This window comes from Nicotiana tomentosiformis, chromosome 2, assembly GCF_000390325.3.
Source record: "Nicotiana tomentosiformis chromosome 2, ASM39032v3, whole genome shotgun sequence".
In the NCBI taxonomy this organism is placed as follows: domain Eukaryota; kingdom Viridiplantae; phylum Streptophyta; class Magnoliopsida; order Solanales; family Solanaceae; genus Nicotiana; species Nicotiana tomentosiformis.
The window spans coordinates 191,395,317-191,415,895 of NC_090813.1; the positions used below are offsets into that span (position 1 = coordinate 191,395,317).

The window sequence follows — 20,579 nt, forward strand, 5'->3', positions numbered from 1 at the left end:
CATACCCAAAACGATTACTATAGTAGTGTCAAACACCCCAAAAATGCTATAAAGAACGAATAATCCACCATTTCGCTATTATGTGGTATTTCTCCGCACAATTTCTCCTCCAAAACTCCATTAAATAGTAGGAAAATAGATAGCCCAAAAACAACACAAAACAGCCCATAAAACAGTCTACTACAAGTCGAATAACTCGAACTCACGGCTTCCGATCACTGTCCCGTGAGTTCTAATTATTAGGAAATGAATTTATCAACCTTCCTTGATATTTAAAATCTTAAATACTGAAAGTAGGCATTTTCGTAACTATTAAATACCTTCCAAAACTCAAACTACAAAAAAAAAAAAAGAGGCGATATACCGATACTTACATTGTAGAGATTGTTCTAATGTTATTGCTTCTTGATTTCGTACCCGGGATGTTAATATTATTTGAAACCCTTGTAGAGAGATTAAGGGTAAGTTTATGGGTCTTATTTGGTCGTGGTCTCTGGAAAAATGAAGAAAGAGACGACATAAGGGATATAAATATCCAATTTGTTGAAAAGTCAAAAAGGTGCTACTTGGTACCCTAGCATTGACCTTTCTTCCAACCCTTATATATTTTTATCCATATGTAGCATGAATAAACGGTTAGAAGCATTGAAAACTACATTTCAAGATCTTCAATTTGGTATATAATATGTCCCAAAAAGACCCAATTTTCTTCAATTTGCTTAGCTCCTAAGCCTTTCAACCCTCTTGGTAGTTGTTATCCATGATCTTAAAGATTTGTGACCTCGAAGGTAACATAATTAATTTACTTTATGTACTTTCAAAGACGATCTCATTTCTGAGCTTACATCAATTGACTTATGTTGTACTCTCACGTACGAAATTATGGGGTATAATATCATTCCCCCCTTTGGAACATTTGTCCTCGAATGTTGGCTGATGCGCCTATTAGTCTCATAACCTATAGCTTTTATGAATACTTTAATAATGTCCTTTCCATCTAGTCAACCATTTTGTGAATAAATTCAAAGGCTAGGGCATTCCCCCTTTAGTCCTCTTCCTCACACCACGACTAGTGGTCGGAATCTTTTCAGTCTCGTAACTGTTGCTACGTTCTATCATGTAGCATGTACGACACTGACCTTGTAAGTGCCTTTGCGAATCTTCTCTCCTATTTCCACCATACTATACCATAATTCTTACATCGATTTATTATAACCGAGGTCTGCTACCCAACTCAAGGTTACTCTCTCGCTGCTTATCGTATATGTATAAATCTAAGTCCTTTAATGCTTCCTAATTACCATTCATCTTAATAATGACGGCCTACTCTCATCTCATACTTTGGAACCTCTACCCCTCTATTGTCGATTCACCTTAATATTGATCTATAATCTACCACTGATAACTTGAAACCTCTTACGTAATACCTTGTCACTAGGGCTCACGTCTCATCGGGGAACATTTGAAGTGATTTGTCTGATCCACTTAGGGACAATACTATACTTCAATAACCGTATTTCATAGCATCCCAACGTGATTCATCATATGGGTTATAATCCAGTGCAATTCATGAAATCTTTTTTTCTCAAAATCATTACTCAATCAAAGGCCTAAACGTCATCCTCTTATCTATTGCAATTACACCCTTATTTTAGTACCAGGGCAATATTCCATCTCTTCTAAATGCTTATAGTCGTAGACTCCTCCGAGTTAATTCAATCTATACTGAGCTTTCTATAACTTACGGAAACCATCAGCTCTCTTATTTTGATGGGCTTAATCCCGAGGCCTTACCTATTCTTGTCATCTTCTCACTCACCTTTTCTTATCCTTACTCCCATCTACCTAAAACCTTGTCACTCTACCATACTTTAGCTTGCGACCTACACATATCTATTTATACTACTCGCAACCTTCCTTTAACTTGCTAGCAGCATAGATTTCCTTCTGTGCCTTCTCAGTTGCCTTTAAACATAAGCAATTACTCTTCCTGGTCGTTCTGCCACTTGTTGCATGAATACATGGCTTATCTCATTGCCCACGAATACTGGAATTTCCTGTAACTCATATGATCTCAAATATCACCTTTTGATTTTTTTTCTTCTTCCCGTTCATTAGCCACGATAAATGCCACTTTCTTATGGAGTACATACAATGTTGTAGTGAGACTGTTGTTACAAGACCATTTCTTCTTTATGTCATTATGCTTAAGTTGAAGCCTTCTTCCTTATTTCCTCAGCTAGTCTTTATTTGTAGTACTTAAGGGAGACCCTTTGACTCCTGTAAAGCTGTGAGCTTATTACATCGTATACCCGAAAGAATTTTTGATGTTCTTACTCGCCTATAATTATCCTTAGTTACTTACCTCTGCGCCCTTGTGCTTGTAGGGTTGCTTCTAAACTGAAATTTTTGACTGTCTTCTCAGTGGCACCATCTTTTATTTTCGTAACACTTATACGGTACCTTTAACAACCCCAACTCTTATCTGAATATTTCTCAAGGATCACGTTGTCATCATATTTGTGAGACTGAATTCCCTATTTTGGGTTTTACTATGTTTATCTTGCACAATCTGCTGATTTGTATGTATCTTCTTGTCTAGCCATAAATAGACTATTCGTGAATCAACTACTAACTACTCGTTGGTCTATTCTCATATCTATATTCCGCGTAATCTCCCTTGGGATATGTCATTTGTTTGAACTTACCTCTCGCATTGGCTCCTTATGTATCAAATATTTATTCGCACTTATTTATCAATAACATCCTGGGCGGGAATCCTTACTTCCTCTCCCCGGTGTCGTTCTTGCATAATGTTCAAGAGTCGTAACATATCCATAGGATCTGAATAAATGCAATCTCATTCCTTTCGCCTCATCCTCTTTGGCGTCTTTTCAACAAGGCATTCATCATCTCCTTTAACGTTCTATTCTTTCTTTCCGCAATTCTTTTAGATTGTGGTGAGTAAGGGACAGTTGTTTGGTGAATAATGCTATATTCCAAACATAGTTGTTCAAAAGGAGATTCATATTCACCACCCCTATCACTTCTTATCATTTTGATCTTTTTGTTTAGTTGTGTTTCAATTTTATTTTTGTATTGCTTGAATGCATCAATTGCTTCATCTTTACTATTAAGTAAGTAAATATAGCAATATCTAGTACTGCCATCAATTAAAGTTATGAAATACCTTTTCCCACCACGAGATGGTATTGACTTCATGTCGCAAATATCTGTGTGAATTAAGTCTAAAGGATTTGAATTCCTTTCAATCGACTTATAAGGATGTTTAACATACTTAGATTCCACACATATTTGACATTTCAAATTATTGCATTCAAATTTAGGCAAATAACTCTTTGTTAACACAAATATGGCGAGTGGCTCCAGAATCAATCCACCACTCCTTGGAATTTCCTACCAAGCTGCATTCAGATAGCATGGCACATAAGTCCTCCATTTCATCAGTCTTTTCAATCATGTTTTCTTGACTCTTCTTCTTGTCCTTTTTCGGAGCACGACAGTCTATAGCTTTATGTCCAACATTTTCACAGTTGTGGCAATTACCTTTGAACTTCTTCTTGCTCAGGTAATTCTTTGGATCATACGACTTCTTTCTCTTTATGTTGCTTGTAGATGCTTCCTCAACAATATTTGCTCCCATTATTATTGAGTTACCACATGACTTCTTTTCAGCAGCCTCGTTGTTCTCTTCAATCCGTAGACGAATAATAAGGTCTTCAAGCGTCATCTCCTTGTGCTTATGTTTCAAGTAATTCTTAAAGTCCTTCCACAGCGGAGACAACTTTTCAATAAATGCCACAACTTGAAATGCTTTATTTATGACCATACCTTCAATCATAAATTTATAATTAGTAAAATAATCAATATCTTGAATAAAAATATTGACTCGGTTTATTCCTTCAACAAGGAGGCCATGAACAATAACTTGTAATTCTTGGACTTGCGTTATGACAGACTTGCCGTCAACCATTTTGAAATCCAAAAATTTGGCGGCCACAAACTTCTTAAGTCCAGCATCTTCAGTCTTGTACTTCTTTTCAAGAGCATTCCACAACTCTCTTGATATTTTCATGACTTTATAAACATTGTACAAGCCGTCTTCCAAGCAACTTAAAATATAGTTTTTGCATAAGAAGTCAGAATGCTTCCATGCCTCCATGATCATAAATCGTTCATTTTCGGAAGTTTTTTCTCCTAAGAATGGAACGTCATTGTTGATAAAGCACTGCAAACTGAGTGTGGTCAGGTAGAAGAACATTTTCTGCTGCCAGCACTTGAAGTCCACGCCGGAAAACTTTCCGGACTTTTCTGCCGGTGCCATCGCAGGTGCAGCCGTTGTGCGACTTGAAGACGCAGCCATTGCAGCAGTAGTAGTCCCAACATAACCATTTTGTTGTTCTGTACTTGTTGTCATTTTTCTGTAGAAGAAATTGACACAACCAGAATTAGTAAGTCAGTGAAGTTTTTACATCTTCAAACCAAATACAAACAACCGAGTAGAAAATTACTAGGATTTTAATCTCGGATTGGGTAGAAAGCTACAAAAACTTTAATCTCAAATTGGAGTAGAAAATTCGAAGATTTTAATTTCCAAAACGGGAGTAAAAAATCGCTAGGATTTTAGTCTCACAAAGCAGAAAGTAAGATGAATACAGAATATAAAAAAAATTAAATTCCTTAAGCTTGATAGTATTTGTATTCGAAAATATAATTTCTGCAAAATAAAACAAAACCAGAAACCAAAGACAGAAATAGAATCAAATGAATAACGTTCCGAGCCCAATAAAAAACTATGTTTCTTTAAGAAATTTAATCCCCTCACTGTTGCCCAAGGTTGTTGGATTAATTCCTCCCAGGATAGAACGAAAGAACTATTTTGTAATACCGACAATGGAAATTACAGAACTTTATTGAACTCAACAAACGGCAATAAACCACACTGATACTTACATTTTTTTCTTTTGGAAAAACAATGCAGAAATGCAGAAGAGAGAGGGGAGAGTAAGCAGATTCCGTTCGACAGAAAGTGAGGCCAAACCTCTAAATTTATAGCCAAACAGTCTGGGTTGAATAAGTGCGAAGTACCTGTAGTTGAATAAGTGCGAAGTACCTGTTCACATGAGGTACCATTTCGGCAAAAACCATTTCTGTTTGGTCGTGAATTTTAAATTCAAAAACGACCGTTAGGCATTAGGAAATTATCCGTGAAGCCGAAGCCGAAACCGAACGACGACAACGACGGCGCGAGGCACCACTTCTTCTCAAACTCTTTAAGAGCTAGAAGATGTACTTCTCTATATAAGCACAAAAATTTTCTTTCCTTTTTTCGACGAGAGACAAAGTACATTCGTATTGGAAACAACTTCAAACATTTTGTTTCCCTCCAAATCGTTTCCCTTCATTTCCCGTTCACCCCTCTTATCTAATTAAATAAAACCCAACAAGTCACACGACAAATAGCCACTCACAAATTCACCAAAACAGAACTAGAATATTAAAAAGTTCTATCTATTAAATTCTTGTTACCATCTCTACTCAGAAACATTCTTTCCCTTTATACTTTTTACTTTATCTCCAAGTCTTTGTCTTTTGCCAAAATTTTTTATATATTATGTATAGGGGCGCAAACGGGCGGGTCAGGTCGGATATGTGCGGTTTGAAAACGAGTAATATAAAAACGAATAAATTATCCGATCCGATCCATATTTAATACGGATAAAAAACGGGTTAATCGGCGGATAATAAGGATGTACGTATTATCCATGATTTCTTGAATATGATCACATTTGGGAGAATTAGTCTTCCAAACTTGAGGAACCCCAATTTGAGGCTTTACAAATGTAAAAGTTGAATTCATTAGTTATCTATTTTCTAAGTGGATAATATGGTTCTTATCCATATTTGATCCGTTTTTAAAAAGTTTATTATCCAACTCATTTTTTAATGAATAATATAAATAAATAATTATTTTCTTTTAACCATTTTGCCACCGCTAATTATGTACAATGCAACTACAACCAAAATTTGAAAATAATAACAATAGAAGTAGTAGTAGCTAAAAGCTATTCCTTTGCCGTTACGATGCGATACCTGACTGTATAATTATTTTTACATCCTTAGTACACGCAACAAACTCTAATTTTGTATTAGCTGAATACAATGATTTTTCGAGAACGTTAGCCAAGCCAACAAAAAAGAACAAGGATTAATTGTTAATTTGTAAATGACCTTATTAAAAAAATAAAACCCTCCTACTTAATATAATGTGAAAAATAATACTCCTACTATAAAAGAAAAAGGGAACCACCTGCAGGACAATAGCCTAAATTCACGCGCTTTGATTTTAGAAAGCGGCAAAGGGAGGGAATAGGTTCGGAACTAGGCTCGGAAACTTGTAGCTTTTCTAATAACTCTGTGCATAAAAATCATAGTAAAGCTATTGCTTTTGTAGTTCATTCATGTGAGAGAATAAAAAAAGCAGAATTTGGCCAGCACCAAAGCTATACACTACCAGCTTGTAGTGTACAAAGTCTATAGTAACTTTGGTGAAGAATTTATACTTTTTTTCTGTTTCTGTGTATTTATATAGGCATGTATCTGTTCCATTTCTGAGCTTTCAGGTTTCATTTCCAAAAGAATTTAGAGGGGCTGGTTTCTCTTGCTTTTTTTAAGGGTTGAGAATTTTGATGTTAGAGGGCGTGGTTTCAAATTTGTTTCCATAAAAGGCATTACATTTTGGGTTTTTTCTCAAAAAGAATTATCTGGGGTTTGTTGGAAATTTGAGAATTTTGATGTTGGAGGGCTTGCTAGCAATATTTTTCCAATAAATATCCAATCTTGAGGATTTTAGTGCTGTGTTTGAATCTTCACATTTGGGTTTTTCTCTCAAACAGAATTATCTGGGGTTGCTGGAAACTTGAGAATTTTGATGTTGGAGGGTTTGGTTTCAAATTTGTTGTGATAAAAAAATCCGTTCTTTAACGGTTTTTTTCCACATATTTAAACAAGAATGGCTGCTGATGGTGCATTGCCTTTCTCTGTGGCGTCTGTGGTGGAGGATGTTCTTCAGCAACATGGAAACAGATCAAGAAGTCTTGATTTGGATGCCCGTCGAGCTGAGGAAGCAGGTAACTTTCTATTGATCCTTTGTGTGCTAATTGCCAATTTGCAATTTTGTCCATTTTGAGTCTTGCATTTGTGTTCATTGAAGTGTTTTGCCGGTGGCGGAACCAGAAATTGTAACAAGGGAAGAATCATAGAGTGTCACAACTCGGATTTGAACCTATGACCTAAAGCATATTTTGAACTACCTTTATTAGTACACTAGATGTTTTCCTTGTGTTAAGGAGATTCAGCAATTTATAGATAATCATAAGAAATCTTCTTACCTGTATGTACAGTGTAATTTTCTAGCGAAGAAATCATATAGCTCCATCCTGTTCAGGGGCGGAGCTGGCCTTCAACATACGGGTTTGACTATGACCTAACCCAATAACTTTGGTCCAAACTCTATATTTATCTTAAGAAATTCATTTAATATGTACAAATTATTAATTTAGAACCCACTAACTTAGAAGGGCTAGAATTTTGTACCCATAAGCTTCAATTGGGAGATTCATTGTTTCTGGCATGTTTATGTACTCAGGCAGCTCATTCTTGAATAGATTAAGAGAAGCCTAGATTTGAAACTCATTTACTGTTGCTGATGTTGCAGACCTAAAATATAAAAAAAAAGTGTCTAATATTTAAAGCTTTAAGCTTTAGACGAAATGGTTTGCACAAGTCCAGGGGCGGAGATAGAAGCCACTATACGGGTTCGGCCGAACCCAATAGCTTTTGCGCAAACAATGTATTTGTATTAACTGCTAAAAAATTCACTATATATGTACACATATTAATTTTGGAATTCAGTTATTTGTACTTGGAATTGTCGTTCTAAAATCCAGAACCCATAAAGTTGAAGTCCTGGCTCCGCCTCTATGCACAATGGCATAATTCAGCAGCCTACGTTGTAATGTTCAATGAGGCATTATTCTGACCTAAGTTGCTCCGACACGGCAGTTTAGGTGCCGCACCCGTGTCGACACGACACTAGTGTGGGTGTGGATATGGGATCCGTATCAGATCTGGTCAAACGATTTTGGGTACTTTGACCACGACAGACGGAAAAATTCGAGACGAGATACAATTTAATTCCCGAAATCAGAATCAAAACTAGGGTAAAATTTGAAGAAAATAGCATACCTTGTCTATGAAATCAATCCTTTCTTATCTATAACTTGAGAATAAAAAAGAAATCCACACTTTACAAGCTATATTCCACAAAATTTCTCATAATTTAGAGATAATTTTCATATTATTATTTATTTGAATTATTTTTAGCTGGATCCCCGCACCCGTATTCGTACTAGGATCCGTATCCGTGAATCTTAAAATTTACATTTTGAAGGTTCCGACATCTAGATCCGCACCCGTGTCCGAGCAACTTAGATTCTGACTACCTTTTTTCCTGCTATATGAGGAATGACATCGAATGAACTTATCTTTGATTTGCAGCAACAAGGAGGTATGAAGCAGCAGCGTGGCTGAGAAAGGTGGTTGGCGTTGTGGGAGCAAAAGATTTGCCAGCTGAGCCTTCCGAGGAAGACTTCAGGCTTGGCTTAAGGAGTGGAATAATTCTTTGCAATGTGCTTAATAAAATTCAGCCTGGAGCTGTGCCCAAGGTAAAAACTTCACAATGTCCTGTTTGTTGGAATTGAATTGTTATCTTTTCAACCTTCAAAACATTGACCTTGATCAACAACTGCAGGTTGTTGAAAGTCCGGTTGACTCTGCGCTACTTCCTGATGGAGCAGCCTTGTCTGCATACCAGTATTTTGAGAACGTCCGTAACTTTTTGGTTGCTGCCCAAGATATGGGGATTCCTTCATTTGAGGCATCTGATCTTGAACAGGTAAGTGCAGTGCCTTTATGTGAGCCAACATAATCTATAACTTATAGTGTTGCAAGGTTTGTTACCTGTTTCATAATATTTCAATTTCAATATATCTCATAGAAGTTTAAGGGTTTGGCCTAGTCCTTAATGAAATGGGAGGAGAACTATGAGGTCTGGATCAAATCCCAACGGAAGCAAAAAATATAAGATGATATCTTCCCATAAGCCTAAATCTTAGTGGGCAGAGTTATGTGGTATCTGTGCTGGTGAGAGGTAGCAGGTACCCGGTGAAATAGTCAAGGTGTGCGCAAGTTGGGCCAGACACCACCGTAGTGTTGCATTATCATTCTCACGACTGTGAACTGGATTTGCTGCTTAATATGGAGTGACCTTCACTGATGAAGCCACATTTTTTTATGAGTATCAGGGCGGAAAATCGTCCAGGGTTGTCAACTGTGTTTTGGGAATTAAAGACTACAGCGAATGGAAGCAAACAGGTGGCACTGGAGTCTGGAAATTCGGTGGAAATGTAAAGTCCACAACATCAACAAAACAATTTGTGCGCAAAAATTCTGAGCCATTCTCTAGTTCTCTGTCAAGGAGTATGTCAATGAATGAGAAATTTACTGAAAGTAACAAAATGGTAGGTAGACTTGGCTTGACAACATGCATTATCAATATCGTAACCAAGGCATGATTCATTAATTAAAGCTTCCGTTTTACAGCCCAACTCTTCCTTAAGCAACCTTGTTCGTGCAATTCTGATTGATAAGAAGCCTGAAGAAGTTCCTAATGTAAGTTGGAATGCAGTAAATTTCTTGCAGTCAATTTTTTTCTTATAGATTTTGCAGTTGCAAAAGAAACTCTATTCAAAGCCTCAGTTTTCCTGCTCCTGCATATTTTCAAGAGAGTTACTTTTGTATGTATTTGACATTTGGCCGAAGTAGAGAGAGGAACCAAATGACAATGTGAACTTAAAACTAATAGTGGAGGGGTAAACTTTTTTCAAGTGATTTGTCACTATATTACATTGTATGTTTGGCTTCTGCTGCCGTTGTTCTAAGATACAGTCATTTTTATACTTGCTACAGCTTGTGGAGTCAGTGTTGAATAAGGTTGTTGAGGAGTTCGAGCAGCGAATTGCAACCCAAATTCAACCGGTAATTTTAAATAAGTTCTACTTCTGAGCTCAATTGATCATTTATACGTAGCTTAAATCTTTACTTAGAAGTCAAAATTGATTGCGTTGTCTTTGTCTCTCTTCTTTTTCTTTTTTTCCACCGTACTTGCATAAACACCTTTTTGTTGGAAGATGCCTTTTGACTATATCTCGTGCTCTACCAAAATAGAACATAGAATATCGTTTCCACTTTCTTGAATCTATTTGTACCCTTTATCTTCTTCTCTGACGCCGCATTTGGACATCCTTCGATCAGAACAAAGCAACTCCAAAGGATTCGAGCGTTTCCTGTGGTAACAGATTCCTTCAGAAACATACTTCTGCCGGCACAAAGGTAATGCCTCTAACTTTTGTTAATCACTAGTTCATCAACCATAAAGGCATAATTTCATGTAAACTAGAGGATCACTCATACTTGTTCGCTTTCTCTTTCTCAATTAGCTTGACCAAAGAAATGTTGCACTAGTGAAAGAAGAGAATCGCATCACTGATGAGGAACTTAAAAAAAGATATGTGAAGCAGAACACAATTGTTGACCAACAGGAAAGAGACGTCAAGGTAAGAAGTTAAGCTTGACCAGGCATGAACAGACTCTCCGATATGGAACTTTTCAAAACCTATATTTTGCGATCAATAATGTTCCACTGCAGGACCTAAAACAAACTCTTTTGACTACAAAAGCGGGTATGCAGTTCATGCAAATGAAGTTTCATGAGGAGATACACAATATTGGTAGGATTATTGCACCTAACAAATTATTGCTCCTTTTTTTCCTTTCTTTTCTGTGGAAATTCCTTCAGATAAGTTTTTTTTCCACTGATAAAATCCCTGCATTATAGGCATGCACATACACAGCCTAGCACACGCAGCTTCCAGTTATCATAGAGTTCTTGAAGAAAATCGCAGGCTTTACAATCAAGTCCAGGACCTTAAAGGTATCTTTCTTGTGAAGACCCTCTGAGTCTGTCGTCATCACCTATCCGAGTTTTGAATGAGACGATCATTTCTTTGTGCTTGATTCAGGAAGCATAAGAGTTTACTGTCGAGTAAGACCATTTTTGCCCGGGCAAGCAAGTTATATTAGTAATGTGGATCATATAGAAGATGGTAGCATTACAATAAGTGTTCCATCAAAGAACGGGAAAGGACGCAAGTCTTTCAATTTCAATAAAGTATTCGGACCGTCCGCAACTCAAGGTTGGTTAGACCATTCGTAAAATTGGCATGTATACTTTGACTTTAGCATCTTTTAGCTCTCTTCATGGCTTATTTTCTTCTATATTTTTGGGTGTTCACCTTTTATTTTTCTCTATTTCTTTTTGTGTGGCAGGAGAGGTGTTTTCAGACACTCAACAACTGATTAGATCAGTGTTGGATGGGTACAATGTGTGCATTTTTGCTTATGGTCAAACTGGATCAGGAAAAACCTTCACAATGGTTAGACAAAAAGAAATTCATATATACAACTATAATCATATTTTCCCTCTTTTATGTGCTAAGAAGTTGTATATTTATAATCAGACTGGGCCTAAGGATCTTACCGAACAAAGCCGAGGGGTAAACTACAGGGCATTAGGCGATTTATTCCTTCTTGCAGAGCAAAGAAAGGACACCTTCTTCTATGAAGTGTCTGTACAAATGATTGAGATATATAACGAGCAAGTTAGGGATCTCCTTGTTTCTGATGGTGTGCACAAAAGATATCCTTCCCAGTTTCTTTGACTTACATTCTTATGATCTTTGAAGCTATTCCCAACTTGACTATTGTAAATATCTAAACTCAAGGACATTCTGATGTTGAGTTCCCAAATATAGAAATTTTTCAATGCTTATGCTAAGCAATATAATTACTATCAGTACCAGTGGCGGAGCCAGGATTTTCACCAAGGGGATTCAACATATAATATATGCACATAAATTTTCACACGGAAAAGGCGAGGGGATTCAATATATAATATATATGCATAAAGTAATTTTTTTTACCTAGAAACACAATGTAATTTTCCGGCGAAGGAGCGTCAGTTGGTTAAACGTGGCTCCGCCACTCAGTACTCACTCTCAAGCCCATGTTCATGCTTAAACACTTCCTGTCTTCCTTAACCTATTATTACATTAGAAATTCGTAATGCTTCTCAAGGACTAACAGTACCTGATGCAAGCCTGGTTCGCGTGACTTCAACTTCCGACGTCATTCATTTAATGAATCTTGGACAAAGGAATCGTGCAGTGGGTGCAACAGCACTTAATGACCGCAGTAGCCGCTCCCACAGGTGTGAATGGATATCCCACCTTTCTTTGTTTACTTTCTAGTGCTTTATAAAATTTTCAGTGGAAATGATAACTTTTGTCTTGATTTGGACCTGCAGTTGCCTGACAGTTCATGTCCAAGGAAGAGACTTGACTTCTGGAGCTATTCTTCGTGGTTGTATGCATTTGGTTGATCTTGCTGGAAGTGAAAGAGTAGACAAATCTGAAGTAACGGGAGATAGACTTAAAGAGGCACAACATATTAACAAGTCTCTTTCAGCTTTAGGTGATGTAATTGCTGCCCTAGCACAAAAGAATGCGCATGTTCCATATCGTAACAGCAAACTTACACAACTACTCCAAGACTCACTAGGTAAGAGCACACGTTAACGGATCAAGCTTGTATCTTCTGAGATTCTCTTATTTCTGTTAAGTAATATATGGTTTTGGGATGTGATTCTGTTTTAGGTGGACAAGCTAAAACATTGATGTTTGTTCACATAAGTCCTGAACCTGATGCCATAGGAGAAACAATTAGCACCCTTAAGTTTGCAGAACGTGTTTCTACTGTTGAACTCGGTGCTGCCCGAGTAAATAAAGACACTACAGATGTCAAAGAGCTCAAAGAACAGGTATAACATTTCGCTTCCCCCCTTCCCACATTATTTCCTTCTTTCTTATTAAAGCACTAGTTCTTAATCTATGTATATATATATGCTCAAATATTATTACCTTTTTATCAGGTTGCTACTCTTAAAGCTGCCTTGGCGAGAAAAGAAACGGAACCGGTCTCCATACATCATAAGGTAACAAGCAGTCCATATGGCTTGCAGTCATCACCTTTTCAATCTAATCCACAGGGGAAAGAAATGTTGACCGATTCAAACATTCAGAGGAGACCAATGGAGGATGTAGGCAACAGAGAGGTAAAATCTCTACGACTTAGTTGATTTCAGTCATTAAGAGACCAAAATGCAGACGCCTTCCTGTTTAGCAAATGAATATTTTACTGAAGTCTAGTACACTAATAGTACACTACAAACATTTAGTGGTGTTTTTGCTAATAGTTAAATAAATACTCCCTCTGTTCCAGTTTATGTGAACCTTTTGCTTTCAAGAGTTAATTTGAAGCTAAATTCGATTAGATTAATTCAATATTTTGAAGTTAAATTTAGATATTCAAAAACTATATGGAAAGTAATATAAGTTGCAATTCTTCCGGTGCCAATATGATGAAAATATGCATTCAAAATGTTGGTCCAGTTTACATAGTTTGCATATCGTTTTAAAAGGTTCACATAAGCTGGAACGGAGGGAGTAGTAAACATGGAAACACAAGGAAATAACACCGTAGCACAACATGAAAATTGGTTTATATCAAAAGAAAAGCACAAGATACCGTTACTAAAGATTTTTATAAGCCGCCACCTTGATACATGCAGTTATCATCGTGTTTGACATTTTCTAATTTGTTTTAATTTACAGGTCTCTAGTAATTCTGCATTCAGACAAAAGAGGCAAAGTTTTGATCTTGATGAGTTACTCGGAAATTCCCCTCCCTGGCCACCCGTTAGCAGTCCTTGTGAAAACTTTGTAGAAGATGACAGAGACATGAGCTCAGGCGAGTGGGTAGACAAGGTCATGGTGAACAAGCAGGACGCTGCACGTGGAGTTGGAAACCTGTTTGGATGGGAATCTGAAAAAGACAATGTGTCCGACGTACTTTATGAGAAATATCTTTCAGATTCATCTAAAGTATACCAAGAAAAATCAAGTAATCTTTTTCAAATGAGCAATCACTTTGACATCACTACTGCCGAGGATTTAGATGAGTTTGATGCCACTACGAGTGATTCGTCCGAGCCAGATTTGCTTTGGCAATTCAATAATACAAAACTTAACAGTTTTCCCAATGGGAATGGGTCAAAGATACAGAAACCAAATGCTAAGCCAGCAAAGAGCCCAGAATCAAGGTTAGTCCTAGTCTTTTACACTTGGTGGTTTATTTCGTATCTCAATAGTAACATGCTTGTTAATAGAAAAGAAGGGGGAATAAGCACTATCTTAATGAGTTCAACTTCTATACACTGAGAGCATAAAAGAACATTTACACTATCAAGTGACCTAAAAGATAATTACAGGTAACTGTCCATTAAAGATGGGATTACTAACGAGGAAAATAAAGCTAATTAGCTGCTACAACAAGTTAAAATACATTGGTAGTGTAAAAGTGTATGCAAGTTAAATCCCTTTTCCGATAAACGCTTATTGTAGGAATATGGTTCATAAAGTCGGGCCTTCACTATCACGACAGACAAATGGAATTGGCCACAACCAGCGGAATGGGAGGCAGGCTATGCCAGCTGAAATGAAGCGTAAATCCGGGAGCAGGAAATAGGGGAAGAGTTTCCAATTCTTTTATTATCATTTTTTAATTTTTTGAGTCAATAGTGTGGGAGAGTGAATGAGAGTGGTTTGCCCTTTTTTTTTTTTTTACATACAGTTTCTTCATCCTATTTGATTGTTCCCATCAACGTTTATATCTTTACAATGTGAATGAGGCAATAATTCCAGTTGCTTGTAATTTTTGTATCATTGGATTTGTAAGAGTTCTAGTTCTTGTTGGATAGCGTGGTAGGTAGCAGAGCGTGAAGATTCTCAAACAATAGTTCCATTTGATAATCTTGTGGCACTTTGAGGATTTGACTTTGTAAATTTTGCACATATATAATTAAAGGGTGAGCATTGAAAATGTTTCTTCTATATGTTCTATATGTATTTGTTTTTTTCGTCTTCCCGATATCCAAATGCTGTCATCTTTTTTCTTTTTACTGCCTTCATATAGCATACTCTTGAAGGGAAACTCTGGAGCAACGTGAAGTTGTCTCCGCGTGACCTATAGGTGATGGGTTCGAGCTGTGGAATCAGTCACTGATACTTGTATCAGGGGCATACCCCTTGGGGTGCGGCCTTTCTCCGGATGCGGGATGCTTCGTGTACCGGCTGCCCTTATACTCTTGGCCATGGGCAGAGCCAGGGGCGGAAGGGATTCAACTTCGCCGAAAAATTTCACTATATTGCTAGGTCAAAATTATTTTTAATATATATACAGAGAGAGTAAATGTTAAATTTCCTTAACTTTTCGTATGTTACTTCTTTATATTTGAAACCCCTAGGCTAGATTCTGGTTCCGCCTCTACAATCTTGGCAAGAGAATGGAACTCAGTGAATATAGGCAGGGACCAAGAAATACCCTTTTGCCAAAAGGAAAAAAGAAGACACCAGTGAAGTACTTGTCTTTAGTGTTATAATACTCCCTCTGTCTTTAGTATTATTTGTTATGATTCTCTTGTACATGTCTCTTAAGAAAAATTAATTAAGATGAGATTTTAACTACTTTATCCTTATTCATGTCTTAATATTTAATCTTTCTTCATTGGTATTTGAACAAAGTTGTCAATAACTGAGGTGTTTGTAGTCTTTAAGGATAATTATTACTAAGGGTAAAAAAGAAAAAAATAATTAATTTTGTCTTGAATTTCTAAAATGACAAATAATTTGAGATAACTTTTTTTAGTAACTACGACTGATAATATGAGACGGATAGAGTAATTTGTAATTAAAGCATGCAAACTTTCATCAGTACATATCGTGGCACAGAATTCATGAGTACTATTTACAAGGTAATATTTTTTCTGTCCGATTTCATATTTTATATGATAGTGTTTGAATGAACTCATGGATCACTTCCTGCTTTTGTTAAAGAGCCTAAGAATGGAAGTTTTATATGATGATGTCAAACAAATTCAAGAAGCACAAGCACACTAGATTCAATATTTCAAAAGAAGAAAAGAACCTTCTATTACACATAGATATATGGACCTTTGCTAGTGGCTAACATTCTTGGGGTCTTCCTACAAATAGATGGGATTCATTATTTACTTTTTCTGATCGATATAAATAGATTATACATTGACTGTACACGATTGTACACATATTATATATGGATTATACATATACTATACATCTGCTAATTGTTTTTAGGTGACATGCCCTAAGGGACAAAAGTTAGAAATACCCCTTATGGTGTCTTATTTTTGTTATTTTCTGAGTTTAATGTGCTCTATATATGGAATTGGCAAACCGTGGCATAGCTACCTTGTATTAAGGGTGGTCAACCAAACACGTTTCGCTGAAAAATTACACCGTGTATTTAGGTCAAATACTACTTTATATGATCCTATAGTATACTTTGAACATCATTAATATAGGTGTAAGAGGTAGCTCAATGGTTAAGGGTGATCAAAGTGAGGAGGAGTTCAGGAGTTCAAGTCCTTGTGTTGATATTTTTATTCACCCTTTTGTTATCCAAAATTAAATAGAGACCATCGTATTTGGTCTAATTAACTCTGCTTTTTAATCCCATTTTTTTCTAATAAAAACTCCTAAATAGAGCTTAAAATTTGTGTAAAAACAAGGAACCGATCTTAAAAGTAATTTTAATGATAAGTTTCTTATTAAACAAACCTTAAGGCTACAAACCCTCTCAATCCTCTTTTTTTTTGGTTTTATGCTTACTTGATTTTTTTTTTTATTCGCCCTTTTGTTATCCAAAATTAAATAGAGACCATCGTATTTGGTCTAAGTAACTCTGCTTTTTAATCACAATTTTTTTCCCAATAAATAACTCCTAAATAGAGCTTAAAATTTGTGTAAAAACAAGAAACCGATCTTAAAAGTAACTTTAATGATAAGTTTCTTATTAAACAAACCTTAAGGCTTCAAACCCTCCCAGCTCTCTTTTCCCTTTCGTTTTATGCTTATTTGAATTTTTTTTGTCTTTTTTATGTTACTTTTGATTTATATTGTATAAGCGTTTTATGCTTTATTAGTTAAATACGTAATTTGATTTAGATTTGCAGTCCACCCACTTATCGTTATTAACTTCTATGAAGATCGAACACCTTAGCGAGATTTCTGGCTAGGCCATTGTTTGCAAAGCCCAAGTATGTCACGGAGAGTAGGTATATTGCCACAATGGTTTCTTCCAATTCAATAATTATTGAAGAAAACCTAGTTAAGTTAGGATTCATTTATCATAAGTTAACACACATTAATACCCCGACTTAATGGATCAAAGAGGATGAACGTACAGTAAAAATATCGAGATAAATTTTTATTTTTTAAGAAAAAAATAGAAATGAATAAATTGAGAACGTAAACATAACATAAAAGGACAATCAAAATTGAAATACCCATACATACTGTTGTTGTAATAAAAGTTTAAACTAGAGACCAATTTCTACTTTTTAAGAAGCAGGAGGCTATGATGAGTAGGGTGTTTAGCCCAAAAATAGATTTTTCGGTCAAAGTCAATATCTAGAAGAAATCGGGTTAATGATAACCAAGATTTACTTCACTTTTCCAACAATTTGAAGAATAAATTAAGGAATGAAAATAATTGACAAAGAAAATATGAAATAGATTGGTAATCACTCCCAAAATTACAGTTTAGAACTTTGAGAATAAAGTAAAGAATGATTGCATAAATTTCAATAATCATCTGATGTCATTACAAATGAGATTTCAGTCCTTATATAAGAGCATACAATTATAACAGATTCCTTACTTAATTCGGGCTCACTAATGGTATTAATTTCCTCTATTGCCCGTTACTATATACAACTGTAACGGAAATATTTATGGTTAAAGATTTTTTGTAACCGTACCGATTTCCCTTCCTTATCTATGACATGTTTGTGTATCTTCCCTTCTTTACAGCCTTTATTGATTTCGTTCTTGTTTCCCCTTTTATAGCTGTTAGGTCCGACTTTTTTCCCAGTGTAACCCCATGGGTATTTCTCCCGTGCCTTTTCCGCATTCTTTAACTCATCTAATTAAGAACGCTACTTGTCACTATATCGATGGTCCACGTACTATGCCCTGTCACCTTATTGATAGTCCACATATAGTGCCTTTTTTCTACTAATACAGATAGTCCCCCCACTTTCTGAATATTCTCAACTGAATATTCGGGAAGTGGTAAGTATTTATGGCGGGAATTCTTTGTCGCCGTTTCTCGAGTATCATTATGCCCTCTTCAGAATCGATGCGACGTATGTCACATTTATTTAATTCCCATGCAACGTGGCTTCACATGATTGGTTTTGCAGTTTCTCAACGCTTTTTAGGGTTTTTTTGCGGTTGCGTCAGTCACGAAGTGACGGTTCTATTATGACACTTCATAATGATCAACTCTGATGACGGTCGCATCTCCTTATAAGCACTTCATCCCCTTTGATTTCTTGAAACCTTCTTCCTTCTTCTCTGTATCCATCATCTTTACCTTCCTTCGTAGTTTTGTACCTTTCATCTGTATTTTTTTTTGTTAAATATGTCTTCTTCAACACTAGACCCTCACAAAGTTGTGATTGTCGATGAACTTGCTCCTTCTACTGCCCCTACTAGGAGTAGGAGAGGTGGTAGACTCCACAGTCTTGGTTCGTTATCTACTCGCAGTTCTACTTCTCAAAGTAGTTCCGCCAGGCCATCTTCTTCTAGACCTAGAGCTCCTTTAACCGCTAGATCCTCTTCTAAAAATAGGGACCAGAATGAACCCATGCGTGAGCCTATGGTTTCTGAGATTGTTCCTCAAGAGTTTTCTTTTGTATCACATTGTGAAACCATGAAAAACCAAGTTTCTTCTATATCTTCCCTTAACCCTGCTGAACTCTACCCAAGTTTGATCACTCATGGTCTTCTTTCTTTAGTTCGACGAGAATGTCATTGGAAACCAGATTTTCCAGTTTTAATTCCTGGTGCCAACCAAATAATCACTTCTTATCATGCTGGCTTTTTTTCGTTTATACCTACCTTTTCACTTTAGGGTTTAAACCTCACATTGACCCAGTGATCATCGAGTTTTGTCATTATTTTAATATTTGCCTTGGCCAAATTGGTCCTATTGTGTGGAGGGCAGTAGCATGCCTTTGCTATTTGTAGGATTTAGTTTTCGCTCCTTTACCTTATGTCACTTACTTCTTTACTCTCTCAAGCTGTTTCGTGAAGGGGTCTTTTCCCTCGTGGCTAGAAGTAAAAGTATTTTAGTTAGCCCCGAGGATAACTATGACCGTGGCTGGTATGCCAGTTTTGTTGCTGCCCCCACTAGTGGATTAGTGGGTGAAGAAAATATGTCTTTTCCAGAAAAATGAAACTTTGCACGTAAGTCTTTCTTTTTTCGTTGATGTCTTGAGTTCCTTTATGTAATCACATATTCATTTTTCAGTAACCATAGAATTCTTTGAAGAAATTCCTGACTTCCGTGCTTGGGTAAAAAAAATATTGACTGCTGCTCCCATGGACAAAAGATCTTGAAAATTTCTTTCACAGAAATTTGGTTGAAAAGTGAAGACTCACAGTACTTTTCATTCTCACAGTTTATTTCCTTCTTTACTTGTTCATATATAAATTTTTCATCATCACCCTTTTTTTATTAGGGTTTGCTATTTGTGGCATCAGTCCCGTATCCGTTCCATCAACCATGCTCTCTGTAAGTCTTGCTCAAGAACGGATTTTGAGTGCTTCTTCCTCCAAGAGAAAAACTGTTGAAGCCCGTGTGCCTGATGATGAAGAGGATGCAGATGAAGGTTCCTTGGTGTGAAAACCCCGTGTCAGAAGACGCATGATTTCAGATAATGAAACCCATGTCTCTCATGATCCCCCATCAAGTTCGATTCCCTTCAGACTCATTGATGAGCCAGAGAATGCTCCTTTAGAAATTTCTGATGAAGATGCTGGTAACTCAGCCAATTCCCCCCCAAGTCCTGTTGAAAGGTTCTTCAGCCATGTCTTTGAAGGTGAAGAAGGCCTCGGGCTTATTTCTGAAGAACTGCCACTTGCTTCCCTTTCAGTTTTTCCTACTGTTAACCCCCCTGTGTCTTTGCCTAATGTTTTCCCAATGGTCGCTCCCGCTGCTTCTCCTCATGTAGAAGCTGAGCCCTCTAGCAGCAAGCAGGGTATGAGAAAATTCGTAATTGAAGTCCCAGAGGGTGAAAATTTGTTGAGAAAACGTGGACAAGCTGATATGTGGCTGAAGCCGTTGTTAGGACCCGTGGAAAAGAAAAAGTTGGAGGGTCACAGTTCCTTGACCTTAATGAATGACATTGTTCATTCTTCTCTTAAGTTATAAATTTA

General features: G+C 36.6%; 1 protein-coding gene across 2 annotated transcripts; it reads left to right on the forward strand.

Moving 5' to 3' along the window:
- The first annotated feature begins 6,473 nt into the window (after positions 1-6,473).
- Positions 6,474-15,149, forward strand: LOC104115387 (kinesin-like protein KIN-14I). 2 transcript variants are annotated; one of them, XM_009626014.4, is made up of 20 exons: positions 6,475-6,569; positions 6,918-7,151; positions 8,581-8,747; positions 8,834-8,977; positions 9,387-9,602; positions 9,685-9,753; positions 10,051-10,119; positions 10,396-10,473; positions 10,581-10,697; positions 10,790-10,871; positions 10,979-11,074; positions 11,163-11,336; positions 11,470-11,576; positions 11,661-11,839; positions 12,251-12,409; positions 12,506-12,759; positions 12,855-13,018; positions 13,130-13,312; positions 13,872-14,359; positions 14,661-15,149. In XM_009626014.4, exons 2-20 carry the CDS (start codon positions 7,034-7,036, stop codon positions 14,782-14,784), a joined length of 2,988 nt encoding a protein of 995 aa, XP_009624309.1. In that variant the 5' UTR covers positions 6,475-6,569; positions 6,918-7,033; the 3' UTR covers positions 14,785-15,149. The 2 variants fall into 2 exon arrangements, with proteins under 2 accessions (XP_070052592.1, XP_009624309.1); XM_070196491.1 differs by having other exon boundaries at positions 6,474-7,151.
- Positions 15,150-20,579: the final 5,430 nt, after the last annotated feature.

What these genes read in the sequence shown, in the direction of transcription:
- LOC104115387 (XM_070196491.1), top strand. Translation starts at nt 7,034, where the DNA reads ATGGCTGCTGATGGTGCATTGCCTTTCTCTGTGGCGTCTGTGGTGGAG. An exon ending in AGCCTGGAGCTGTGCCCAAG is followed by an intron (nt 8,748 to 8,833) that starts GTAAAAACTTCA and finishes CAACAACTGCAG; the next exon opens with GTTGTTGAAAGTCCGGTTGA. An exon ending in AACAGGAAAGAGACGTCAAG is followed by an intron (nt 10,698 to 10,789) that starts GTAAGAAGTTAA and finishes GTTCCACTGCAG; the next exon opens with GACCTAAAACAAACTCTTTT.